The sequence below is a fragment of the Phocoena phocoena genome, chromosome 2 (assembly GCF_963924675.1).
Source record: "Phocoena phocoena chromosome 2, mPhoPho1.1, whole genome shotgun sequence".
Taxonomy (NCBI): Eukaryota; Metazoa; Chordata; class Mammalia; order Artiodactyla; family Phocoenidae; genus Phocoena; species Phocoena phocoena.
In genome coordinates this window covers 162068087-162090979 of record NC_089220.1, presented here as the reverse complement: position 1 = coordinate 162090979, position 22893 = coordinate 162068087, and the positions used below count along the sequence as shown (strand labels likewise).

At 37.1% G+C, this 22893-nt stretch overlaps 1 protein-coding gene across 1 annotated transcript in view; it reads right to left on the bottom strand.

Annotated features, from left to right (window-relative positions):
• Nucleotides 1–22893, bottom strand: part of MALRD1 (MAM and LDL receptor class A domain containing 1) — a 598156-nt gene that overhangs the window by 471097 nt on the left and 104166 nt on the right. The window contains exons 14-15 of the mRNA XM_065871795.1: nt 16851–17024; nt 10187–10307 (exon numbers count right to left, since the gene is read on the bottom strand). Coding sequence (XP_065727867.1) covers nt 10187–10307; nt 16851–17024 — 295 coding nt within the window. The remainder of the gene's footprint in view (nt 1–10186; nt 10308–16850; nt 17025–22893) is intronic.

Here is a 22893-nt window from a genome sequence, read left to right as displayed (position 1 = left end):
AATAATTCTTCATATTACATTTTCTCTGTTCAAATTACTAGGGCGGTTTCTGTCTCCTGAATGAACACTAACTGATATGAAAGTCTGTAAAATCAGGATAATATTAGGGTTGAATTCTTCGATTTGTTTTGATGATTAAAAGAGTTTATATAAAGTTCTTAAACCATGTACATTTGGTAACTGTCTTAATGTATATCAGGGACAGGCTTACAACCGTAAATCCCAGGCAGATATTCCAATAGATAACTCTTCTGATATAGTAAGAAAAACAGAAAATATTTTAAGAAATTCCTACTTGGGTTCTAATACAAGATGGTGACATAGGAAGATCCTGAACTTACGTCCTTCCACAGACACAATGAATCTACAGCTACATATGGAGCAATTTTCTCTTGAAAAAAACAAAGAAAACAAAACTAAAGCCTAGGTGAGAGACTTACACATTGTGCAAATGAGAAAAAATCCACTACCAAGCGGGTAGGAGAGGCTGAGACACAGTCTTGCCCTAAACCTGACACCAAGCACAGCGATTCACAATCAGGAGGAAATTCAAAACCCAGAGCTTCTCCCCAGGGAGTGAAAGACTGGAACCCTGACATCAGGTACCCCAACTTTTAAGACCTGCACCTGAGAAAAAGCCCCCCAAACATCCAACTTTGAAAAACAATGGGGCTCACATCCAGGAGACACACAGATTATAGTGAACTGAGAAATGGCTCCTAAAGGGCTCACAGTCTCAGACTCACCCCACGGACCAGTGCAGAAGCAGCTGATGGAGAGGTGCCTACCTTTATGTGAAAGAGGCTTATATGCTTATCTAAAAAGTGTCAGCCTAAAGGGCACACATTTACTTTAACACATATCCAGGGCCTGCTGGGGAACTCCTCAGGAATGGAGGCTGGCAGATGCCATCTTTGCATAGCTCTCTGTCTCCACCCAACTTGCTGTACCTCTTGGAAATGGCTTGCACCCTCCCCAGTTCTTGTGCCTGATGCCCAGGGAACACCTCTAAGTCACCTGTCACTGGCTTATGTCATCAGCAGGGCTTATGCTAGGGGGATCCACAAGACTGTAACCAACAGAGAAAAAGTTCTTAATTATCTACCACCCCCAGGAGACAACAGAGATACCCAGTCTTTCTATGAAAAAAACATATTAGCTTATCTTCATAGCTGTGGCCTGAAGGGCAGGCTTCTGATCACACAAACATGTAAGGGTCCACTCTAATCCCCTCCAGAGACCTCAGAGGGTGGGCAATATCCTCATGTCCTCCCTCTGTCTGATTCCAGAATGCCAGTATCTCCCAGAGAGGAACTGCACAGTGTCTGGTGTCCTGGTTTCTGTGGCTGCCACCCAGAGGACAGCCCCTGATTGCTGAGCTCTGGTGGTCAGTAGGGTTTTTATTCCCAGGTCCTGTTAGACTTTAAGCAATGGAGAGACAGAGCTTGGCAGGCTACCACCCCCAGGGCCCTGTGCAGACAGCAAACCAAAATATAGCCCCAATATTTCTGTGAAAGAGGCCGATTTGCTTGTCCCAGACCTTTGGTCTGAGGGGCAGGCTTCTGGTTTGGCACACTTCTAGGGGCCTACCAACGTGCATTCCAGGGATGGAGGTCAGTGGACGCCATCTTTGCAATCTCCTTCTGCCTTGCTCCAGGTCACATGGTGTCTCCCTACAAGAAACTCATCTGGCATCCTGACTTTTTCAACTGCCTCAGAGAGGACACCTCTAGATGGTCTGGCTATGGGGTCCAGGAGGACTTAGGCTTGCAATCTCACAGGAATGTATATATTTGCATACTTTACAAGTTGCTGCCTGGGGGTCTGGCTGTGTGAAAGTCCAGCTTCCAATCAGCCTGAATCTAGGTGCTGACTGAGAGCTTCTGCTCTGCAACATTGACAGGACTTAGCACACCCTCAACTACTGGGAGCCACTAAAAGTAAAATAGGCTACTTGGACAATCACAAATGTTTTAGAGATAACCCAAGAGCTAGGTTAGTTCTACACGAGGCTACTTCTTCAAGACTGGGAGAGGTAGCTGTTTTATCCAATGCATAGAAGCCAACATAGAGAGACAAGAAAAGTGAAGAAATGGATGAATATGTTCCGAGAGAAAGAACAAGATAAAACCTCAGAAAAAGTCCTTAATGAAATGGAGTTAAGCAACTCATCTCTTAAAGAGTTCCATGTAATGGTCGTAAAGATGTTCACCAAACTCAGGAGGAAAATGGATAAACACAGTGAGAACTTCCACAAAGAGGCAGAAAATATATGAAAGTACCAAACAGAAGTCACATAGCTGAAGAACGCAATAATTAAACTGAAAATACACACGCAGGGTTCAAGAGCAATAGAAAGGATCAGTGAAATCAAAGACAATGCAGTGGAACTCTCCCAATCAAAGCAGAAAAAAGAATTTTTAAAAAGTGAAGTTAGTTTAAAGGACTTATGGGACAACATCAAGCGGGCCGACATGTGCATGATAGAGGTCCTAGAAGGAGAAGAGAGAGAAAAGGGGGCAGAAAACTCACCTGAAGAATAAGCTGAAAACTACCCTAATTTGGGAAGGAAATGTCCAGATTCAGGAATCCCAGAGAGTTCCAAAGAAGATGAACCCAAAGAGACCCACACCAAGACTATTATAAATTTAAATGTCAAAAGTTAAAGACATGGAGAGAATTTTAAAGCAGCAAGAGAAAAATAACTTGTTAAATACAAGGGAACCCCCACAAGGAAATAAGCATATATTTCAGCAGAAATTTTGCAAGCCAGAAGGGAGTGACACAATATATTCAAAGGGCTGAAAGAAACTTCCAATTAATACTCTACTTGGCAAAGTTACCCTTCAGAATTGAAAAGGAGATAAACAGTTTTCTAGCAAGAGCTAAAGAAGTTCATCACCACTAAACTGTCATTACAAGAAATGTTAAAGGGACTTCTTTAAGCTGAAAAGAAAGGATGCTAATTAGTAACAGGAAAACAAATGAAAGTATAAATCTCACTGGTAAAGATAAACACACAGTAAAATTGGTATAGTCTACTCTTGTAAAGATGGTGGTTTAATCACTATTAAAGATAGCATAAAAGTTGCAAGAAAGAAGTAGTAAAAAAAAACTGTAACAACAATAATTAGTTAAGAGACACATAAGATAAAAAGATGTAAAATGTGACATCAAAAACAAGAAACATGGGGGTTGAGAAGAGTGAAAATATAGAGCTTTAGAATGCATTCAAATTTAAGTTGTTATCATCTTAAAATAGACTTAATAAATGTAAGTTGTTACATGTAAACCTCATGGCAACCACAAAGCAGAAACCTATAGTAGATACACAAAAGATAAAGAAAAAGGAACTAAGCATACCACTATAGAAAATCATCAAATCAAAAAGGAAAAGAGCAAGAGAAAATAAAAGGAATGGAGGAGCTACAAAACGGCCAGAAAACGATTAACTTAATGGCAACAAGCACCTACCTATCAATAATTACTTTACATGTAAATAGAATAAATTCTCCAATCAAAAGGCACAGAGTAGCTGAATGGATAAAAAAGAAGACCCATCTACAATGCTACCCACAAGAGACTCACTTCAGATATACAAACCGAAAGAGTTAAGCTTTGGAGATAAGTGATATCAGACATAATAGACCTTAAAACAAAGACTGTAATAAGAGACAAAAGAAGGGCATGACATAATGATAAAAGGGTCAAACCAACAAGTGGCTATAATGTTTGTAAATATTTATGCATCCAATATAGTTTCTCCTACATATATAAAAATATATTAACAGACCTAAAAGGAGAAATAGACAGCAATACAATAATTGTAGAGGATTTTAGTACCCCCATTTTTATCAATGGATAGATAATCCAGACAGAAAATCAAAAAGGAAATATTTGGACATGTTGGACCAGATGGACTTAACAGATATATAGATATATATGAAACATTCCATCCAAAAGCAACAGAACACACACTCTTCTCAAGTGCACATGGAACATTCTCCAGGACAGATTATATGTTAGGCCACAAGACAAGTCTTAATAAATGTAAGAAGGGTAAAATCATATCAAGCATCTTTTCTAACCACAATGGTATGAAACTAGAAATCAATTACAAGAAAAAACTGGCAAAAACCACAACTATGTGGAAGTTAAAAATATGCTACTAAACAACCAATGGTCAAAGAATACATCAAAAGAGAAACCCAAAAATTCCTTAAGACAAATACATATGGAACTACAACATACCAAATTTCTGGGATGAGACAAAAGTTCTAAGAGGGAAATTCATAGGGATAAATGCCTATCTCAAGAAACAAGAAAAACCTCAAATGACCTAACTTTACAATTCAAGGAACTAGAAAAAGAACATAGCCCAAAGCTAGTGAAAGGAAGGAAATAACAAAGATCAGAGTTGAAATAAATGATATAGAGATTAAAAGGCAATAGAAAAGATCGATGAAACTAAGAGCTATTTCTTTGAAAAGATAAACAAAATTGACAAATTGTTAGCTAGACTAACAAAGAAAAAGGGAGGACTCAAATAAATAAAATCAGAAATAAGAGAGGGAACATTACAACTGATAACACAGAAATACAAAGACTCATAAGAGATTACTAGAACAATTATACACCAATAAACTGGAAAACCTAGAATAGATAAATTCCTAGAAACACACAACCTGACAAGACTGAATTATGAAGAAACAGAAAATATAAATAGACAACTATGAGTAAGGAGAGTGAATCAATAATCAAAAACCTCCCAACAAACAAAAGCCCAGGACCAGAAGACCTCACTGATGAATTCTACCAAAAAAACTTTTTCTACCAAACATTTGAAGAAGAAATAATACCAATCCTTAAACTCTTCAAAAAATGGAAGAACACTTCCAAACACATTTTCAAGGCCAACCTTACTCTGATACCAAAACCAGAAGAGGATGCCACAAGATGAAAAATTACAGGCTAATATTCCTGATGAACAGAGATGTTCATCAAACACCTCAATAAAATATTAGCAAATCAAATTCGAGAGCACCTTAAAAGAATCATACACTATCATCAAGAGTGGTTCATTTCAGGGATGCAAGGATAATTCAACATCAGTGAATGTGATACATCATATTAACAAAATGAAGGATAAAAATCGTATCATATCAATAGATGCAGAAAAAGCACTTGACAAAATTCAACATCCATTTATGACAAAAATGCTCAACAAAGTGGGTATTAAGGGAATGTATCTCAACATAATAAAGGCCACATATGACAAGCCCACAACCAACATCACAATCAATGATGAAAAGCTGAAAGTTTTTCCTCTAAGATCAAGCACAGGATGAGGATGCCCGCTCTCATCATTTTTATTTAACATAGTATTGGAAGTCCTAGCCACAACATTTAGGCAAGAAAAATAAAATTAAAATAAAATAAAAGAGCATCAAAATCAGAAACAAATAAGTAAAATTATCACTATTTGCAGATGACATGATTTTATATATAGAAAACCCTAAAGATTCCCAATAAAACTGCTAGAACCAATCAATGAATTAGTAAAGTTGCACGATACAAAAGCAATATACAAAAATCTATTGCCTTTCTATACATCAATAATGAAGTATGAGAGATAAATTAAGAAATGAATACCACTTACAATTGCATCAAAAAAAACACAAAACATCTAGAAATCAATTTAACCAAGGAGGTGAAAAACCTGGGCACTAAAAACTATAAGACATTGATGAAAGAAATGGAAGAAGACACAAATAAATGGAACAATATTCCATGCTCATGGATTGTAAGAATTAATATTGTTATAATGCCCATACTACCCCAGGCAATCTACAGATTTAATGCAATCCCTGTCAAAATTCCAGGGGTATTTTTCACAAAAAATAGAACTATCCTAAAATTTTTATGGAACCACAAAAGACCCCAAATATCCAAAGCAATCTTGAGAAAGAAGAACAAACATGGAGGCATCTTGCACCCTGATTTCAAACTATATTACAAAGCTATAGTAATTAAAACAGTATGTCATTGGCATAAAAACAAACACAGATGAATGGAACAGAGTGGAGAGCCCAGAAGTAAACCCACCCATATATGATCAATTAATTTTCAATAAAGGAGGCAAGAATATACAATGGGGAAAGGATAGTCTCTTCAATAAATGGTGTTGAGAACACTGCACAGCCACATGCAAATAAAATGAAAGTGGACTACTATCTTACACCATACACAAAAATTAAGTTAACTTGAAAGGGATTAACGACTTGAACATAAGACCTGAAACCATAAAAATTCTACAAGAAAACATAGGTAAGAAGCTCCTTGACATCAGTCTTGGCAATGATTTTTGGATTTGACAGCAAAAGCTGAGTCAACCAAAGCAAAAATAAGTGGGATTACATCAAACAGTTTCATCCGTTTCTGGCCCAGACTTCCTAAAACCCTTGAAATTTCCGAGGTGTTACGCGTGACAAAGTTGTCTTTTGTTATGCTAATGGGGTGACTTTGGACAGTATCTAAAGATGGAGGCTGGTTGCCTGGAGCCAACTATATGATTAGAGGGTTGGAACTTTCAGTCCTACCCCTGACTTCTGGGAAGAGGAGATGGGCTGGAGGTTGAATCAATGGCCAATGATTTAATCAATCATACCTGTGAAATGAAGCCTCCATGAAAACCCAAAGGACAGAGCCTGGAGAGTTTCTGGGTTGGTGAACGTGGTGCTGGGAGAGTGGCACCTGCAGAGGACATGGAAGCTCCTCATCCTTTCCCCATACTTTGCCCTACGTTTCTCTTCCAGCTAACTGTTTCTGAGCCATATTCTTTTACAGTAAATGGGTGATCTAGTAAGTAAAATGTTTCTCTGAGTTCTGTGAGCTGCCCTAGCAAATTAATCAAACCCAAGGAAGGAGTCTTGGGAACCTCTGACTTATAGCCAGTCAATCAGAAGAACAGTAACAACCTGGGCTTTAGGCCATCATCCAAAGTAAGTGGAAGAAGAGGGGAGGCAGCCTTGTAGGACTGAACCTTTACCTGTAGAACTTGATGGCATCTCTAGGTAGATAGTGTCAGAACTGAGTTAAATTGTAGGACACCCAACTGATGTCCCGAGCACTATCTGGTGTGGGGAACACCCCTCCCTACACCAGAATTGAGTCCTTGGAACACAAAAGATGGGAATTTATCTGAAGAAAACAAAAACACTAACTCGAAAGGATATATGCACCCCCATGTTCACTGCAGCATTATTTACAATAACCAAGAAAAAGTGGTACATATACACAATGGAATAATATTCAGCCGTAAAACAGAAGAGAATCTTTCAATTTGTGACAGCACAGATGGACCTTGAGGGTATTATGCTAAGTGAAATAAGTCTGACGGAGGAAGACAAACACCGTATGATTTCACTTACAGGTGGAATCTAAAAAACAAACTAACAAAATAAATAAATAAATACAAATAAAACCAAGGTCCTAGTTCAGAGGACAGATTGGTGATTGCCAGAGGCAGGGAATTAGGGCATAGGGGGCAAAATGGGTGAAGGGGGTCAAAAGGTACAAAGGTGTATTCTAGTTATAAAATAAGCAAGTTAAGTCATGAGGATATAATTTATAGCATGGCAACTATAATTAATAATATTGTATTGCATATTTGAAAGTTAAGAGAGTAAATTTTAAAAGTTCTTATCATAAGAAAACAATTTGTAACTACGTATGGTGATGGGTGCTAAGTAGACTTATTTTCATGGTTATTTTGCATTATATACAAATATCAGATCATTATGTTGTACGTCTGAAACCAATATAATGTTATACATCAATTATACCTCAATAAAAATATTTTTAAATTTTAATAACAAATAAAAAACATTCTTAATTAAACAACACTCACTTAAGTAGCAGGCACTTTACGTTCAGAGAGTAATTATGCACACACAAATCTTAGTCCAGTCAGTCAGGACTTTCACTCACCACAACTGGCTTCATCTGCTCCATCTGGGCAGTCAGATGTAAAATCAGAGAGCTTGCTGGATGAAATACAGCCTGCATCGTCATGTGGCCCAAATCCAGCTTCAAAATTAAAGAGATCGAGAGAATAAAACATCTTTTTTTCCTCCAACATAAATGGGATGCATAATTGTTTCACGAACACTAGTTTTTAAATATGCTAAAAATGGCAAGCACAGGAGGATCTCAATAAACCTCTGGCCATTAATATAACATAAGTCCCTATCAGTGGGACATGATAAGTCCCCTTCCACTCCCCTCCCTAAACTCCTGGCTGGTAATAATACTAAATTCAGTGAAGGAGATCCTATAATTGCCTACTGGATAAATTTACAAAAACGGTGAGAACGTTTCTTTTCCTTTGTGTAAAATCATTGGTCTTTCAGGAATAATTCATGCAAGTTTGGCCTAATGAGAATTATGCTCTAACCAACTGAGCTGGTGTTCAGATTGAAGCACACATAAATGAGTTTTGAGTTAATTTATGAAAAGAATTCTCTGTATGTGAGATCGAGTATTCTCAGAGCCTTCTGCTAAGGTTAATTTTAGTGATAATTTAAAACATTTAACCGCACTTCTGCTTCCAAATACATTCTCCTCAATGTCAACTCTAATGCCTTCCTACTATACCAATTCTGGTGATGCAGTATATGATTAGAAGAATAAAAATGTTTAATTAATTAACAGAAATAAGTCATTCTGGTCAACCCTCCAAAACTCATTAATCATTAAATCTGCTGCTTTACATTCTTTAATGTCCATCAAAACAACTCACACACACAGAGCTTAGAAAGGTTTATTATAAATTCAGGACACATATTCTGAGTAATGTAAATGCATGTTAACACAATACAGAGTTAGGACATAGAATATACAGCCTTACCAATGAAAGATGTCTTTAATAAAGGACTTTAAAAAATTCTTTAACCCGGATCTCAATCCAGAACTGATTCTCCTATATCATCCTTGATTAGTGAGTGCATTTAGCTCCTGTTAAGAATGCAGTTTTCCCTCTCACTAAATATGTTGTTTAAGGAAACGTAACTTCAGAATGTATGACATGCCTGATGTCCACATGCAGTTATTTTTCATGTATGGAGAGTAAGAAAAATGAAGTGTTTCAGTTTTCAGGCAACATTTTTAATATGTATTTCTATTTGTTAACTGAGACCTGACTGTAGGGGTGGTCAGAAAGAAACATCAGTTAGTGTTAAAATAACAAAGTAACTGCAGGCACAATGTATACCATTTCAACACACTCTCAGAACCTAAACTACGGTTAGATTTTCAAAAATGCCTATTCTACTATTTGGAATCCATTTTTATGACAATATACCTGTCTCTTAACTGAAATTCTCTACAAAATATGTAGTCAAAGAATTAGCCGAACTCCATCTGTTTCTTGAAAATATTATGTTTTGAATTTAAACACAGAATTTTAGGGTCAAGTTTGAAATTTTTCATTGGCCTTAAGTCAGTTTTTCAACCATGATAATCTTTTTGAACGCCTGAGTGATTGTGAAACATGAATTTAATTACATATTCACTTGAAGTGTCAAACAAAATTAAAACACAATTGAATTTTTATAGCAGTGTTTTAAAACATGCAAAATATTTTAAATTCATGACTTTTATAATTAAAAAAAAATCTGTATGTGACAATTTTAGCCACAAATGTAGAATGTTATTAGAAGGGAGCCTAAGGCCTAGACTGTGATATAACATGTTTTTTTAAAAAGGTAAAAATATATTTTAAAAAGGTAAAAAAATATGTTTTAGTTTTCAGGGACATGTGATTTAATCCACATCTTGGTATTAGGCATTACTAAACTATATTATTGAAGGATTCTAATATATTTTATATTTTGATATCAAGGAAAACTAATTATTAATTTTGTTTGCTTTTTGTTTTTGCGGTACACGGGCCTCTCACTGTTGTGGCCTCTCCCATTGCGGAGCACAGGCTCCAGACGTGCAGGCTCAGCGGCCATGGCTCACGGGCCTAGCCGCTCCATAGCATGTGGGATCTTCCCGGACCGGGGCATGAACCCATGTCCCCTGCATCGGCAGGAGGACTCTCAACCACTGCGCCACCAGGGAAGCCCAAAAACTAATTATTTTAATGTTCAAAACTGCAGCAACCACAAGAAAAAAAACTTACCTTTGCTTTGAACGCTAGTACTTGGAAGTGTCTTATATGAAATTTCACATTCCTGGGATACACTGATGTCATCTAGAGCAACGGTAGCATGTGATGATAAAACAGTAGCTTCTAAAATTAACTATAATTACAGAAAGATAAATTATTAAAAATATACTATAAAAGTCTTGAAATAACTTTCTAGGCCCAAAATGGAGCCATTCCTTCCCTGGATGCCATGACAGCAAACCAAAACGTAGATAACTTTCATGCCCCTTTAATGCTCCCCTTGACCAGAAACAGAGTATATTCAGCAGTCAGTCCCCCAACTTCAAGCCAACTCTGGGCTCTATGTTTCCTTGTTCCTTCTCACCCTAAACAAGGTTGACTATATGGCCCCAGTCAACTCGATATTTTCTGTTTTACTCTTTCTCATTCTTTATTCTTTACCCTATAAAGCTTCCTGCCTTCCACCCATTTTACAGGTCTCCAAATAGAGACTGTCTGCTTCATGAAGTGCTGAATAAACCTTGTTTGTACCACCTAAATTGTCTTCTTTAACCATTTTTTAACAAAAGTAAATTTATTACAATCATACTTTTTGGTGTAGAGAAGCTCATCTGCATCTGTCCCAAACTTCCAAACTAATTTTAGAAAATTGTTTGACCAGAACATTCAAATGAGAAAGGAAGGAAGAGAGGGAGGGAGGGAGGGAGGGAGGGAGGGAGGAAGGAAGGAAGGAAGGAAGGAAGGAAGGAAGGAAGGAAGGAAGGAAGGATGAATTTATGTCCAGAGCCTTAAGGATGCATAGCAGGACCACTAGATCAGGACACGGCTAGTAAGTGCATCTCCACGTAATCAGGGAGGATCTCTGGTCTCAAAGATCTTATAATTTACTTGATATGATACATTAACAACTAAGCTATACCATAAGTACTATATAAGAGAGAAATACAAGATACTAAAAATCAAAGAAAAGCACTTCATTATTTCTGTCAAGAATATGAAATAGAGTTTGAAAAAAAAAGATTTAGCAAAGAGGTAATATTAAACTTCAGTTTTAACTGTTGCCTAAGATTCTGTTACCATGAGAAACTGGTAACATAACAAGTAAAAAAAGGAAATGTGAACATGTAGAGTATATTTAGAAAACTTTGGGCATTGTAGGATGATGGGGTTTAGGACATGCTGTCCCAAAAGAGGGCACCTATGCAGCATATGGAATATTTCTAGCCAAAGGAACTTGAGAAATGGTATGTGCAGGATGGATTTTTGACCTTTCCGCTAAAGCAGATCAAACCCTCATGTGAGAGGAACCCTCCCTATGCCAGAGATATCCTTATCTCTGAAGACAAAAGGACACAGAGAAGCTGAACAAACAGGCCTAGCTAAGTTTCCCAGTTTATTACACTCGGCTCATACTCTTTGCCCTATCATACCTTTCTACACCTATTCACTCTTCATCAAACCTCTCACAAAAACCCTCAGGTTTAACTATTTCTTCAGGTCTTCATTTCCTTATGAAGGCCCCTACGTCAAGTAAAACTAACATTAAATAATTTTATATGCTTTTCTCCTGTTAATCTGCTTTATCAGTTTAATTTTGAGACCCAGTCAGGTACCCTAATAGGGTCAAGAAAAACTATTTCCTCCCCTATGGTAGGAGTATAGGATTTTTTGCCTAAATGAATTATTGCCTAAATATTTGTTAAGAGAAGAGGACTGACTGCATGAATTGGTACAGCCCAAATGGACAGCAATTTGATGACATCTATTAAAAAGATAAATAGGGCTTCCCTGATGGCGCAGTGGTTGGGAGTCCGCCTGCCGATGCAGGGGACGCGGATTCGTGCCCCGGTCCAGGAGGGTCCCGCAGGCCGCGGAACGGCTGGGCCCGTGAGCCATGGCCGCTGAGCCCTGTGCGTCCGGAGCCTGTGCTCCGCAACGGGAGAGGCCACAACAGTGAGAGGCCCACGTACCGCAAAAAAAATAACAACTCCCAGAGTAAAATAAAGATGATATTAGGTCATGTACATGTCTGCTTGCTTCCTTCTACATAATTAAATTCAGGACCATGTAATGAACGATTATAATTTGACCATTAATTAAAATTTTCCAACTTTAAACAGAGAATAATGTTACTTCCTTTAAAAAAAATGTATCTCATATCTGTAAATAATATCACCTGATTATTCCAAAATCATCTTCACTGTTCCTATTTTGTATTACTTGCTTTAACCAAGCTGATCGTTTGATTTGTCACCAAAGGCAGTTCCCTTTGGGAACTACAGTGTCATGTAATAATTGGTATGTGAGCCAGAGGTTGCTCACAAGAACTGTTTCAATCATTGACAAAGGCAGAGTGAAAACCTCATTTTATAAAGTTTCTCAAGGTAATTTGAGAGTTAAAATTTCAAATTATATGTAAATATCTTTCCTCCTAAAACTATTTTTTAGGATCTTGCTGATTTTTGTCTTATCCAATTATATTATATTACTCCCTGAGTGAACAGAATCACTTCTTGTTTTTCTTTCAGGAAGCACAGCAACGTGTAAATATTGTCTATAATCAAGTGATTACTTTTTAGATCTGCAAAACAGAAAGAAACTTTTCCAGAGAAATACTCAACTAGCATATTTAAATTTTGGTTCTTTGATATCTTGCTTTAAAAAAGAATAATGAGAGTGAATAAATATGTATCTAAGAGGAAATGGAGACAATAGGAATATAGTAAGATGCAGTAAAGAAAAATTCGACTATAGGAATTTTTGATGAATGATGGTAGTGTTAAAAATAACATCAACAGCAAGCTTTTATTTAGAGCTTACTGCATGCCAGGCACGTCCACTTATTTTAACACTGTGAAGATGATGTTATTTTCTTCCACATTTTAAAGCAAAGGAAACAGAAGCTTAGAGAGTTGAAGTTATTGGTTGAAGATCACATATCTAGTATGAAAAATGTGTGACCTGAGCCATGGGTGACTGTGCTGTACTATAGCACTATCATGAAATAAAGAGATAACTGGTCTTTAGCAGATACTGCAGAACAGAGCTACCTGGCAAAACAAGATTGACTGAAGCCCTAGGTTAAGAAGGCTGAGGACAAAGCAACATTACAGAGACTAGACCAGCTTTTACTTTGCATTATAAATCTCACCCTTCACTGAATCTTCAAATAATATCAGGAAATTGTTATTGATTTATCCCATTGACTCTGATCAAGAGCGAACATGGTATCAATCATTGAGGAAAATTTCACAAAAGGGTCATTTTAAAATGGAATCTGAAATATGACACAATTATGTTTTAGTAGCAAACTCAAAGACAGTAGATCAACTGGAAATCAATGGACAGTATTCAGAAAAAGTACTACCTCTAGATATGAAATTAAGAAGAACAGTTAGGAAAGAAATTGTAAATCAAATATTTGTGTAAAACACTGAACATATAAAATGAGTAGGCCCAGTTAAAACAGATTGAAAAAATTCTATTAACTACTTGACTTACATTCTTCCAATAAAAACTGCACAGGAAACGGAAAGAATATTGAAATGTTGTTAATCTGCTGTTCTTACAAAATAAACAGTAAGCCTAATCCTTTTCCACTAGGAAAAATGAAAGCCCAACCTAACCAGGGGTGCTGATTTCCTAAGGAACTCAGAGCAATTTGCATTCTATTGTGATGTGTACAAGACACATAAAAGGACCACACTGAATCTGAATTTCATGGCTACAAGAGAACCATCTGAGAGGTCATACAGTCCTATGCCTTTCTCCTTTCCAATGTTTATATAGGATGATGTCATATAAATACATGTTCAGAGTTTAGTCACACTGAACAGATGACCAGGCGATGACTAAGGTCACCCTTAAATAATTCAGTCCACTAAATTTAAAGTGCCAAAGGAGCTTGTTTCCAAGAAGATAAACTTTAAATATTTGAATATTTAAAAGCTAGATTGACTATTTGTAGGTATAATATCTTTTCCATTTGCTATTGAAAAAAGAATGAAGTAGAACTGCACCTAGCTAGACTCCTCATGCATATTTCCATAGTTTTGAAAATAGACTTAGAAAAATCAGGTTAAAAACAACATATTAGAATTTTTTTTTCCTGTAAAGGACAAGAAATAGAATAGAAAAGGGTACAAAGAGGACAAAAGCTGCATCTTTAGAAGCAAACCTATCAACATTATAAGCAAACAAAATGTTCATATTAGTTCATTCTGAGGTGTGAGTACATGGGTATTTGCCTCTCTCTCTATTTTCTATTTGTTTGAAAGATTTAATAATATATCTAAGTAATATTAATGTATTAAATAAAACCGTGTATATGTATCTGTGTGTGACTGTGGGTACTTATGTATCTTGTATGCGTGTGTATGTGTATAAAATCTGGACTTATTCATACCAGAATGTTAACACAGGCTCCAAATTCCTTCGCCAAAGTCTTTGAGTCCGGCTGGGTTGTGAGATCTGAATAGTTCAGAGTTGAGGATGTTCATCTAAAATGTATCCTGTATATTACTTGATACCCTCAGGGAGACTGGGGGCAGCACTTTATCATCAAACCCATCACTAAATGAACTGCCTAACGCTGGTTCAGGTCAGGAGAAACTTTGCCTCTAAATTTGTTTTCCAAAAGCTTATTGCTTTCCAAATTTTAATTTTCCAAATTGCTGATTAGAGACTGTGGACTTGTAATGGCCTTCTGAAGAGTGACATCTGAGAGAACAGTTCTTATTTTTCTTTTCACTGAACTGTAGTTTCTAAAACAAGCCTGTACTTCGGCCAAGTAACAAGATTACATAAGAAGGAACAGAGGTGTGTGCTAAAATCCTTACCTTCTCGGGCTGAATTAAACATGGCCGAGGCTTAGCAAGAACCCAGGACAATTCACTCCCCTCAAAAAGCCAGCACAATTAAGCAGAGGCTGGGAATTCCCTGGCAGTCCAGTGGTTAAGACTCCACCCTTCCAATGCAAGGGGCACAGGTTCGATCCCTGGTAGGGGAACTAAGATCCCACGTGCCGCATGGTGCGGCCACAAAAATACATTAAAAAAAAGAAGAAGAAGAAGAGGCTGATTGGTGCCGACTGGGAGCCCCCAGGTAGGAGAGAGAAAAGCCAACACGTGGTGCTGATCCAGCACGGAGGGGGTGAAGACAGAAAACATCACCAATCTGTGGATACCAAATCACAAAATTCCATCAACCCACTGGTCAATTTAAAAACTAGTTAATATGCCCCCAGATAATAAAGAGCAGTCTCAATTTGCACCTCAAAACAAAGCAAGACCAAAACCCCAAAAGAAGAAATATTAAACAGGAAAAAAAAAAAATACCCAGTGCCAAAACTCTTCAATAACGATGGTAGGTTAATGAGGCCAAGAGAGAACGGCACAAGTTCCAACTCATAATATTTCTCAAATAGCCAGTTCTAACAAAGGACATTCTGGGTTTTGTCTTTTGTGTTTTTATTAAGACTTTTAGAGCAGTTTTAGGTTCGTTGCACAACTGAGAGGAAGGTACAGAGGGTTCCCACACACCTCCTGCCCCCAGGCGTCCGTAGTCTCCTCCATAATCAACATCCTCCACCAGAGGGGGACATGTAGTCCAACCCATAAAACAACACTCACACATCATAATCACTCACAGTAAAAAGGTTTTCCCCAAAGGATGAGTCCTGTATTCTCTAGCAGTCTGCTGTTCTCTGGGTGGAGCTGTTTGTTCTGAGGTCAGATATTATTTTAAATACATCTTCTCCAAAATATCTTGTGCTCTCTCTGTTGGATTTCTATATTTACCTCAGTTTGGAAATGAGTACCAGATGAGGTGTGTTATTTTTCAGAGCCTCCTAACACCCCAACAATGTTCTTACTTCCCCAACCCCATTTACAGAGGAAGAATCAGAAGCACGGAAGGATTAAGCAACTTCCCTCTGACTGGACACCTGGGTTTGAACCCCAGGCTCCAGAGCTCATGTTCATAGCTACCATTTTAGCTACATTCTCTTTCATTCAGATTCCTCTCAAGCATTGCTTTTATTATCACTGTGGTTTTCACAGATTGGAAAATTTGAAGCTCAAAGATGTAATGTACACAATCACTTAACAACACAGGGGGTGAGCAGAGATGGGAACTCAGACTATGTGACTCCTAAGGCAGTGAGTGTTCCACTATGTTCCACCATCTAATCTAGTCTCTAAACTAGCTCTTTGCAAACATCATCTAGAAGGGAGTCATGTCCAGGAGGGTGGAAGTTGCTGTACCCATTTGATAAGCTACCGTTTCCTTCTTTCATTATTAACCAAATAAATGACATAAAAGTGATAAAATTCTCAGTATTAATGGGCAGCAGAAAATAAGGCAATAGGATAGCCCAGATTTTTTTCACTACCTCATACCTCATATAATCCACCATCCTCACTTAAGAAAACAACATTTTCCTGTTAAATTACTCTTCTCTCTGCCATCCTATTCAATTCTTATCTCCATTTTTGCTACGCTTCCACAAGTCTTTAGCAATTAATCAAGATAGCCTCTCTTCTCATCCCTGATTGTGAATGTCTGCTTTATTAATATCAAATACATTTACGGGATATATGTATTATATTATTATCTGGAAAGATCAGCATTAAATAAGCATCTTCTGCTCAGTTGTATTAATTTCTTACATGCTTACCTGAAAAGGCAGAGTAGACTCTCCAGCCTTTGCAAAGAGATCGATTTTTGCTTGTCTCCACTGAGATTTGGAGACTCTGACTAGATCACCTTGCTTCTGCAAATCCCCATCCAGTGATGTTCTTGTAAAAACCGAGAGATGTGAATGCTGAGACAAACGATACCAAAACTGCACCTGGTGAAAAATGTGTTTGAATGATATAAATATTCCATTTACCTGAGTCCAGTAGCTCTTCTATAGTTAAAAATATCCCAAACTACTTCTTAATTCTCCTCCAAACATGCAGACCCAGAAAATGCTAAGTACATCTTCTGCCAGCCTTTGTATTTCCTCCTTAAAAAAAAGGCTCAAGGTAGCTACATTAACTGATATTTTTAACACACGCCGTAGAGATATCTAAAGAAATGGGACACTAGCACCCTGCTCAGACAAGTCTGAGGACGTATATTTGTCCACACCGTCATGGAAGTTTTACAGAACCTTCACTATTGCTTCTTATGAATCTGGGGAGATACACGTTCTATATCTGACTCAAAAATTACAAGACCATGTATTACTATTCATTCTCCTTGATGTCTCAATCCAAGAAAAAGTTATCTCAAAAACTTGATTTCTCAGGTAAGAGAAAACTGCTATGAATACTTTTCATTAATTCCTTCTCCACTGTGACATTATCAAAAAACTTGGGAGACTATATAATACTGTTCATCAATAATTTAATCCAACTAGAAAATGTTCTCTTCGAGGCCAGGGAGCCCTGACTTGATCAGTTTGGTTCCTACTCACCACCAGTGATGACATAATCTAAAGGACTGACAGGTTAACTAGGTAGTGGAGAAAACACAGAGGAGTATTTTAAGGTGCCGACAGCAGTAGCTATGATGTGGAATTCAGCACTATCGTTTATTCAGCAAATACTTATTGAGCATTTACTAAATACTGGGCCCTGTGCAAGGTGAAAATTAATTGCCGCAGTGGTTGGATGACACAATACAAAATATGACCAAAAAAAACCCACTAAAGCAAGTTCAGACACACAGCAATTTTTTCTTCTTCTCATTATGCCATAGAGAGTTCTAATGCTGCAGATTTCAAAGAAAAATACAGTATCATTCAGAGATGAGGTCCCTGAGAAATGAAATCACTCTCTTTGGACTCAAAGTGACTCCTTTTCAGTTTCACTACATTTTAAATTTTTGGTTATTTTCCTTTGTCATTGCGCTTTTATTTTTTTATGTGGACAGATGTTATTACATATATTATTTATTTATTATCCCATTTATTTCACTGTTGGTACCAATTTCAGTTGAAAGTTGAAAGAAAATTTTTCATGCTCTTTTAAAAAATTGTTCAAAACATCAAGCATTCTCTGTTCCAGCGTGGTACACATTTTTCTTTCAATGTCTACTGAATTGCCACCAACTGATCAAAGCATTCTTTCTGATTGTTCATTTCATATTAGATTTTACTACCAAGCTCACCTACATTCAGGCCTTTAAGCAAGAAATGTAAAGTCAAGCAGAAGTGTTTGATTAAATTCTATGGAAAGAGAGGATGTTTGTTCCTCAACCACAATTAAACGTTAGATCCCTGCTGTAGTTTCAGCACGTTCCAAGCTTGTAAATATGCAAAATGGAGCTTTAAACCTAGTTGTACAAGAGCTGTGCAAGCCCCATCAGAATTTCAAGCTGTCATATTGTCACTCAGTACAGTACCAGTGCAAAGTTATTTTAATAGTGCATTAAGAGTAAATACCAATGGGATCTATATTCAATAAGATAAGAGCTTAGAACTTATATTTAATTTACTTTTTTAAAAACAGAAATGGCATTGTAGAGATTTAAGGAGAATTCTTTAGTTTGGTATAGACCAAGACACTTTCCAGAGTCTTTTCAAATTTAATATTGGTACGGGTAAAATCACTGAACAAAATTTATAAGTACAGCTGTGATTTTCGATAGGAACTTAGCCAACATCCGTGGCTCTCACTGTGATACACACTAGTAGTGGAACACTAAGTCTTAAACTCAGAATCACAATGTACGTTGTGAATTCCTCTTAGAACATATCAAGGCGCTTTGTATTTAGTAGGTATTCAGTAATAGGTATTGAAGAAAAGAAGGACGTTTGAGTGGGGCTATCAGCATTCTTGCTAAAGCAAATGTCTATAAACCTTCAAAGAGAGGTAGAAAGAGAGACCTGCTCTGTGTTATAAAATGTGCAAGGAATTAAGTGTCCTTAAGGACCTCAGAGTTTTATGGGAGAGAGTGCAAAGAAAAGGAACAATTAAGTATAATGCGTATAATGACAAAGGTATGAAAACAGTGTGGCTATTTACATGTAAATGAATTAAACAAAACGAAAATGTCACTTTCTTGGTTACACTCATTACATTTTAAGTGCTCAATAGCTATTTGTAGCTAGTGACTTCCATAGTAGACATAGCAGAGGAAAATGTCCATCACAGAAAATTCTATTAAAAAGAGCTGTATGTTAAATTTATGCCAACCATTTAAAATGTATTTAGTACTTTTCATTTTAAAGGAAACTATTGTCTCGTTTCATGCCTGATTCATTAAAAAGCAGTTATATAAAATGTTAATATCAAAGGCTTGCTTTTATTTCTCCTCGGTTTTCACTAAGTTGTATATATATGCACAACTTGGATTGTATGTATAGGGTGACTATGCAAGACCCTGAATCATTTTATTCAAGAAAATTTCCTGTGGTTAAATAACTCCCAACAAAGCAGTTCCTTTAATTGCAAATTGGAAAGAAAAGAAATGAAGTTCAAATTACTTTACTGTTTTTAATTGTATTCTCTGATTTTATATTATTTGTATATTTTTAGAAATATTGAATCTGGGACATTCCTGGAGGTCTAGCGTTTAAAACTCCATGCTTCCAGGCTTCCCTGGTGGTGCAGTGGTTGAGAGTCCGCCTGCCGATGCAGGGGACACGGGTTCGTGCCCCGGTCCGGGAAGATCCCGCATGCCGCAGAGCGGCTGGGCCCGTGAGCCATGGCCGCTGAGCCTGAGCCTCCGGAGCCTGTGCTGTGCAACGGGAGAGGCCACAACAGTGAGAGGCCCACGTATAGCAAAAAAAAAAAAAAACAGACTCCACGCTTCCACTGTAACAGGCATGGGTTCCATCCCTGGTTGGGGAACTAAGATCCCACATGCTGCTTGGTGCCACCAAAAGACACACACACACACACACACACACACACACTGAATCATTCATTTTACTATAAAAAGAAAGGACACCATATCAGGTGACTTATACTACTAGTTACCAAGTGTAGGTGAATAACTAATCTTGCTGTTTGGTTTCTACAGTGCCCTGTGATATTCCCAGAGGAATGGCCAGTTCTACAAAAGAATGTAATTAGGAACAAGTAGTAATTACTAATTAGTAAATCTCTGACACTAAATTCTGCAAAGGACATTAACAGGACATTATTTAGAAGTTCAAAATAATGTCTTCTTTATTTCTCTTTTCTGTTTCATTTTATTTTGGTCTGTCTCCAGTTGGAACTCTTCAAATTTTCTGCTTTTTTCCTCAACTTTCCTATGGTCTTTGTTCCACTTGCTTCCCTATTAGGGAGGTTTTTGGTCAGATCTTCATGTCTTTTCTCAGTTATTCTCCAAATTCTCAGCTACCTCTGCCTTCTCTGCTTCATGTCGACCCCTGTCTGGTATTTGCTACACCTGTTATATCTTCAAGATCTAGGATAATAAAAAGAGTAAAACACAAAAAAGTTTAAAAAAAAAAAAAAAAGGAAAAGAAACAATATATCTGTAACTCCTCAAAACTCAAGTGGAATTAAGTCAGTGTAGGGGGGATCATTTATTTCTCTCACACACACACACACACACACACCCCTCATCATTACCGTAGTGATTCTTATGATTCCTATTCATAATCATGTTTTTGCCTCTTTTTATCTGAACAAGCTTAAGTAAAAGTCTGCAATCTTCAATAAAATATAATCTGTTTTTCTCATCTAAATGATTACTCTTCATGTCTTTTGACAATGTACAACTGGGGAGAATATCTGCTCAACCTTTCCCCAATAAACCATTGCTTCCTCTAGAATCTATCTCATGCTCTAATACTATCCTTGGAGTAAACAAAACAATCAGAGAACAGATCATGAGTGCACTATTCCAAGCCCCATTGTATATTACTTTTTTTCTAAATTTCTCTTTGCTATGAGCTCATAACACTACTTGGGGAACATTACAAGACATGGCCTTTTCAAACTCATTGAGAGAGTTGTTATAAGTGGGTTATCACATATATATGGTTTATACATATATACGTGTATGTTATATATTATATTTATGTTTAATTTATATATTGTTACATTATATAGTATACTTACATATTATATATGTATTTTATATTTTTATCACTCTCTGTAGCACTTCACACTGAACTGCTATCAGTATGCCCCACTAAATTCTATACCTTGTTACGGCAAACGTGTTTACATTGTCCCTAGTATATTCCCAACATTGAGGGCTATGATGAGCACGGAGTAGGGAAGCAATGGGTGTGCACTGAAGCAGAGAAAGAACATTTACACTGGTATGTGTGCAATCAGGGGAGAAGTCTCAGAAGAACTATTTTTGTTTTGTTTTTTACTTCTTTGAATATGAACCAAATGAGTTCTCACATGTCTCTCTCTGCATTGGCTGCTGGAAAACTTAGATTCAAAAATGTAGCCTGGGCCTCGTAAACTTTATTTTTGGAGCCAACCTATTTTTTGCTTCATCTGTCTTTTTCCTGGTATCTCTATTCACTTCTTTTTAATTGTATGAATTTTTTGATTAAAGAGGATTAGAATAGCAAAATGAATTGGGGAATACAAAAAAAAAAACAAAAGACAAACACACAAAATGACATTGAAAGTGGAAGCTTCATGTTATCAGTCCTGCTATATTTAATTATGAAGTCCTAAAAGTGAGATATGTCTTTTATACAGTAACTCAAATATGAGAGTGAGAAAATATTAATATCCACATAAATCTCCTTCAGATTTTACATTTCCTAAATTATTAAAAACAGTAACAGGGCTTCCCTGGTGGCACAGTGGTTAAGAATCTGCCTGCCAATGCAGGGGACATGGGTTCGTGCCCTGGGTCCAGGAGGATCCCACATGCCACCGAGCAGCTAAGCCCATGCGCCACAGCAGCTGAGCCTGCGCTCTAGAGCCCATGAACCACAACTACTGAGCCCACGTGCCACAACTACTGAAACTCGTGCGCCTAGAGCCCATGCTCCACAACAAGAGATGCCACCGCAATGAAAAGCCCGAGCATCGCAACGAAGAGTAGCCTCCACTTGCCGCAACTAGAGAAAGCCCGTGCGCAGCAACGAAGACCCAACGCAGCCCAAAATAAAAAATAACAAAATAAAATAAATTAATTAAAAAAAGAAAAAGTTAAAAAAAAAAAACAGTATTTCGACAGCAATAAGAAATACTAGCTTCTGGCTCCCACATTTTCTGTTTGTCCTATCTCCTGGTTATTCCAAGGAAAAATGCCAAATTTCCACCAGTGACCAAAGGAGCTTTTGAAGCTTTTAAATAAAAGTCCACATCTTGAACAATGAGTACTTACAGGAACAATTCTGCATGTTGATGCCATGTGTTGGCTACACATAAAGTACAGAGTAATTCATGCAAAATGACCCTAAAAGGCTTCTGTTAGAAAAAAAAGACTCAAGAGAAAGCTTCATATTCCTTTAAAGTCCTTTCAAACAAATATTCTTAACTCTGTTAGCCTGGTATGATTATGTAGAGAAAAAAATGTAATTTCATATAATGAAGGCTTTAATCATATCAAAGTGCCCAACTTTGGTTATTTCACCGCCCCACTTTACCATAAATATAACAAAGAACATTTGCTATTCCATGAATACAACTATTATCAATCAATATGTTCCAATTAGGAAGATCGGCTGGATTTTCTGATTACTCAAGAAGATAAAAATTTGGTTTGTTAGCTTATTTTGTAACTTTCATGAAAGAAAGAAT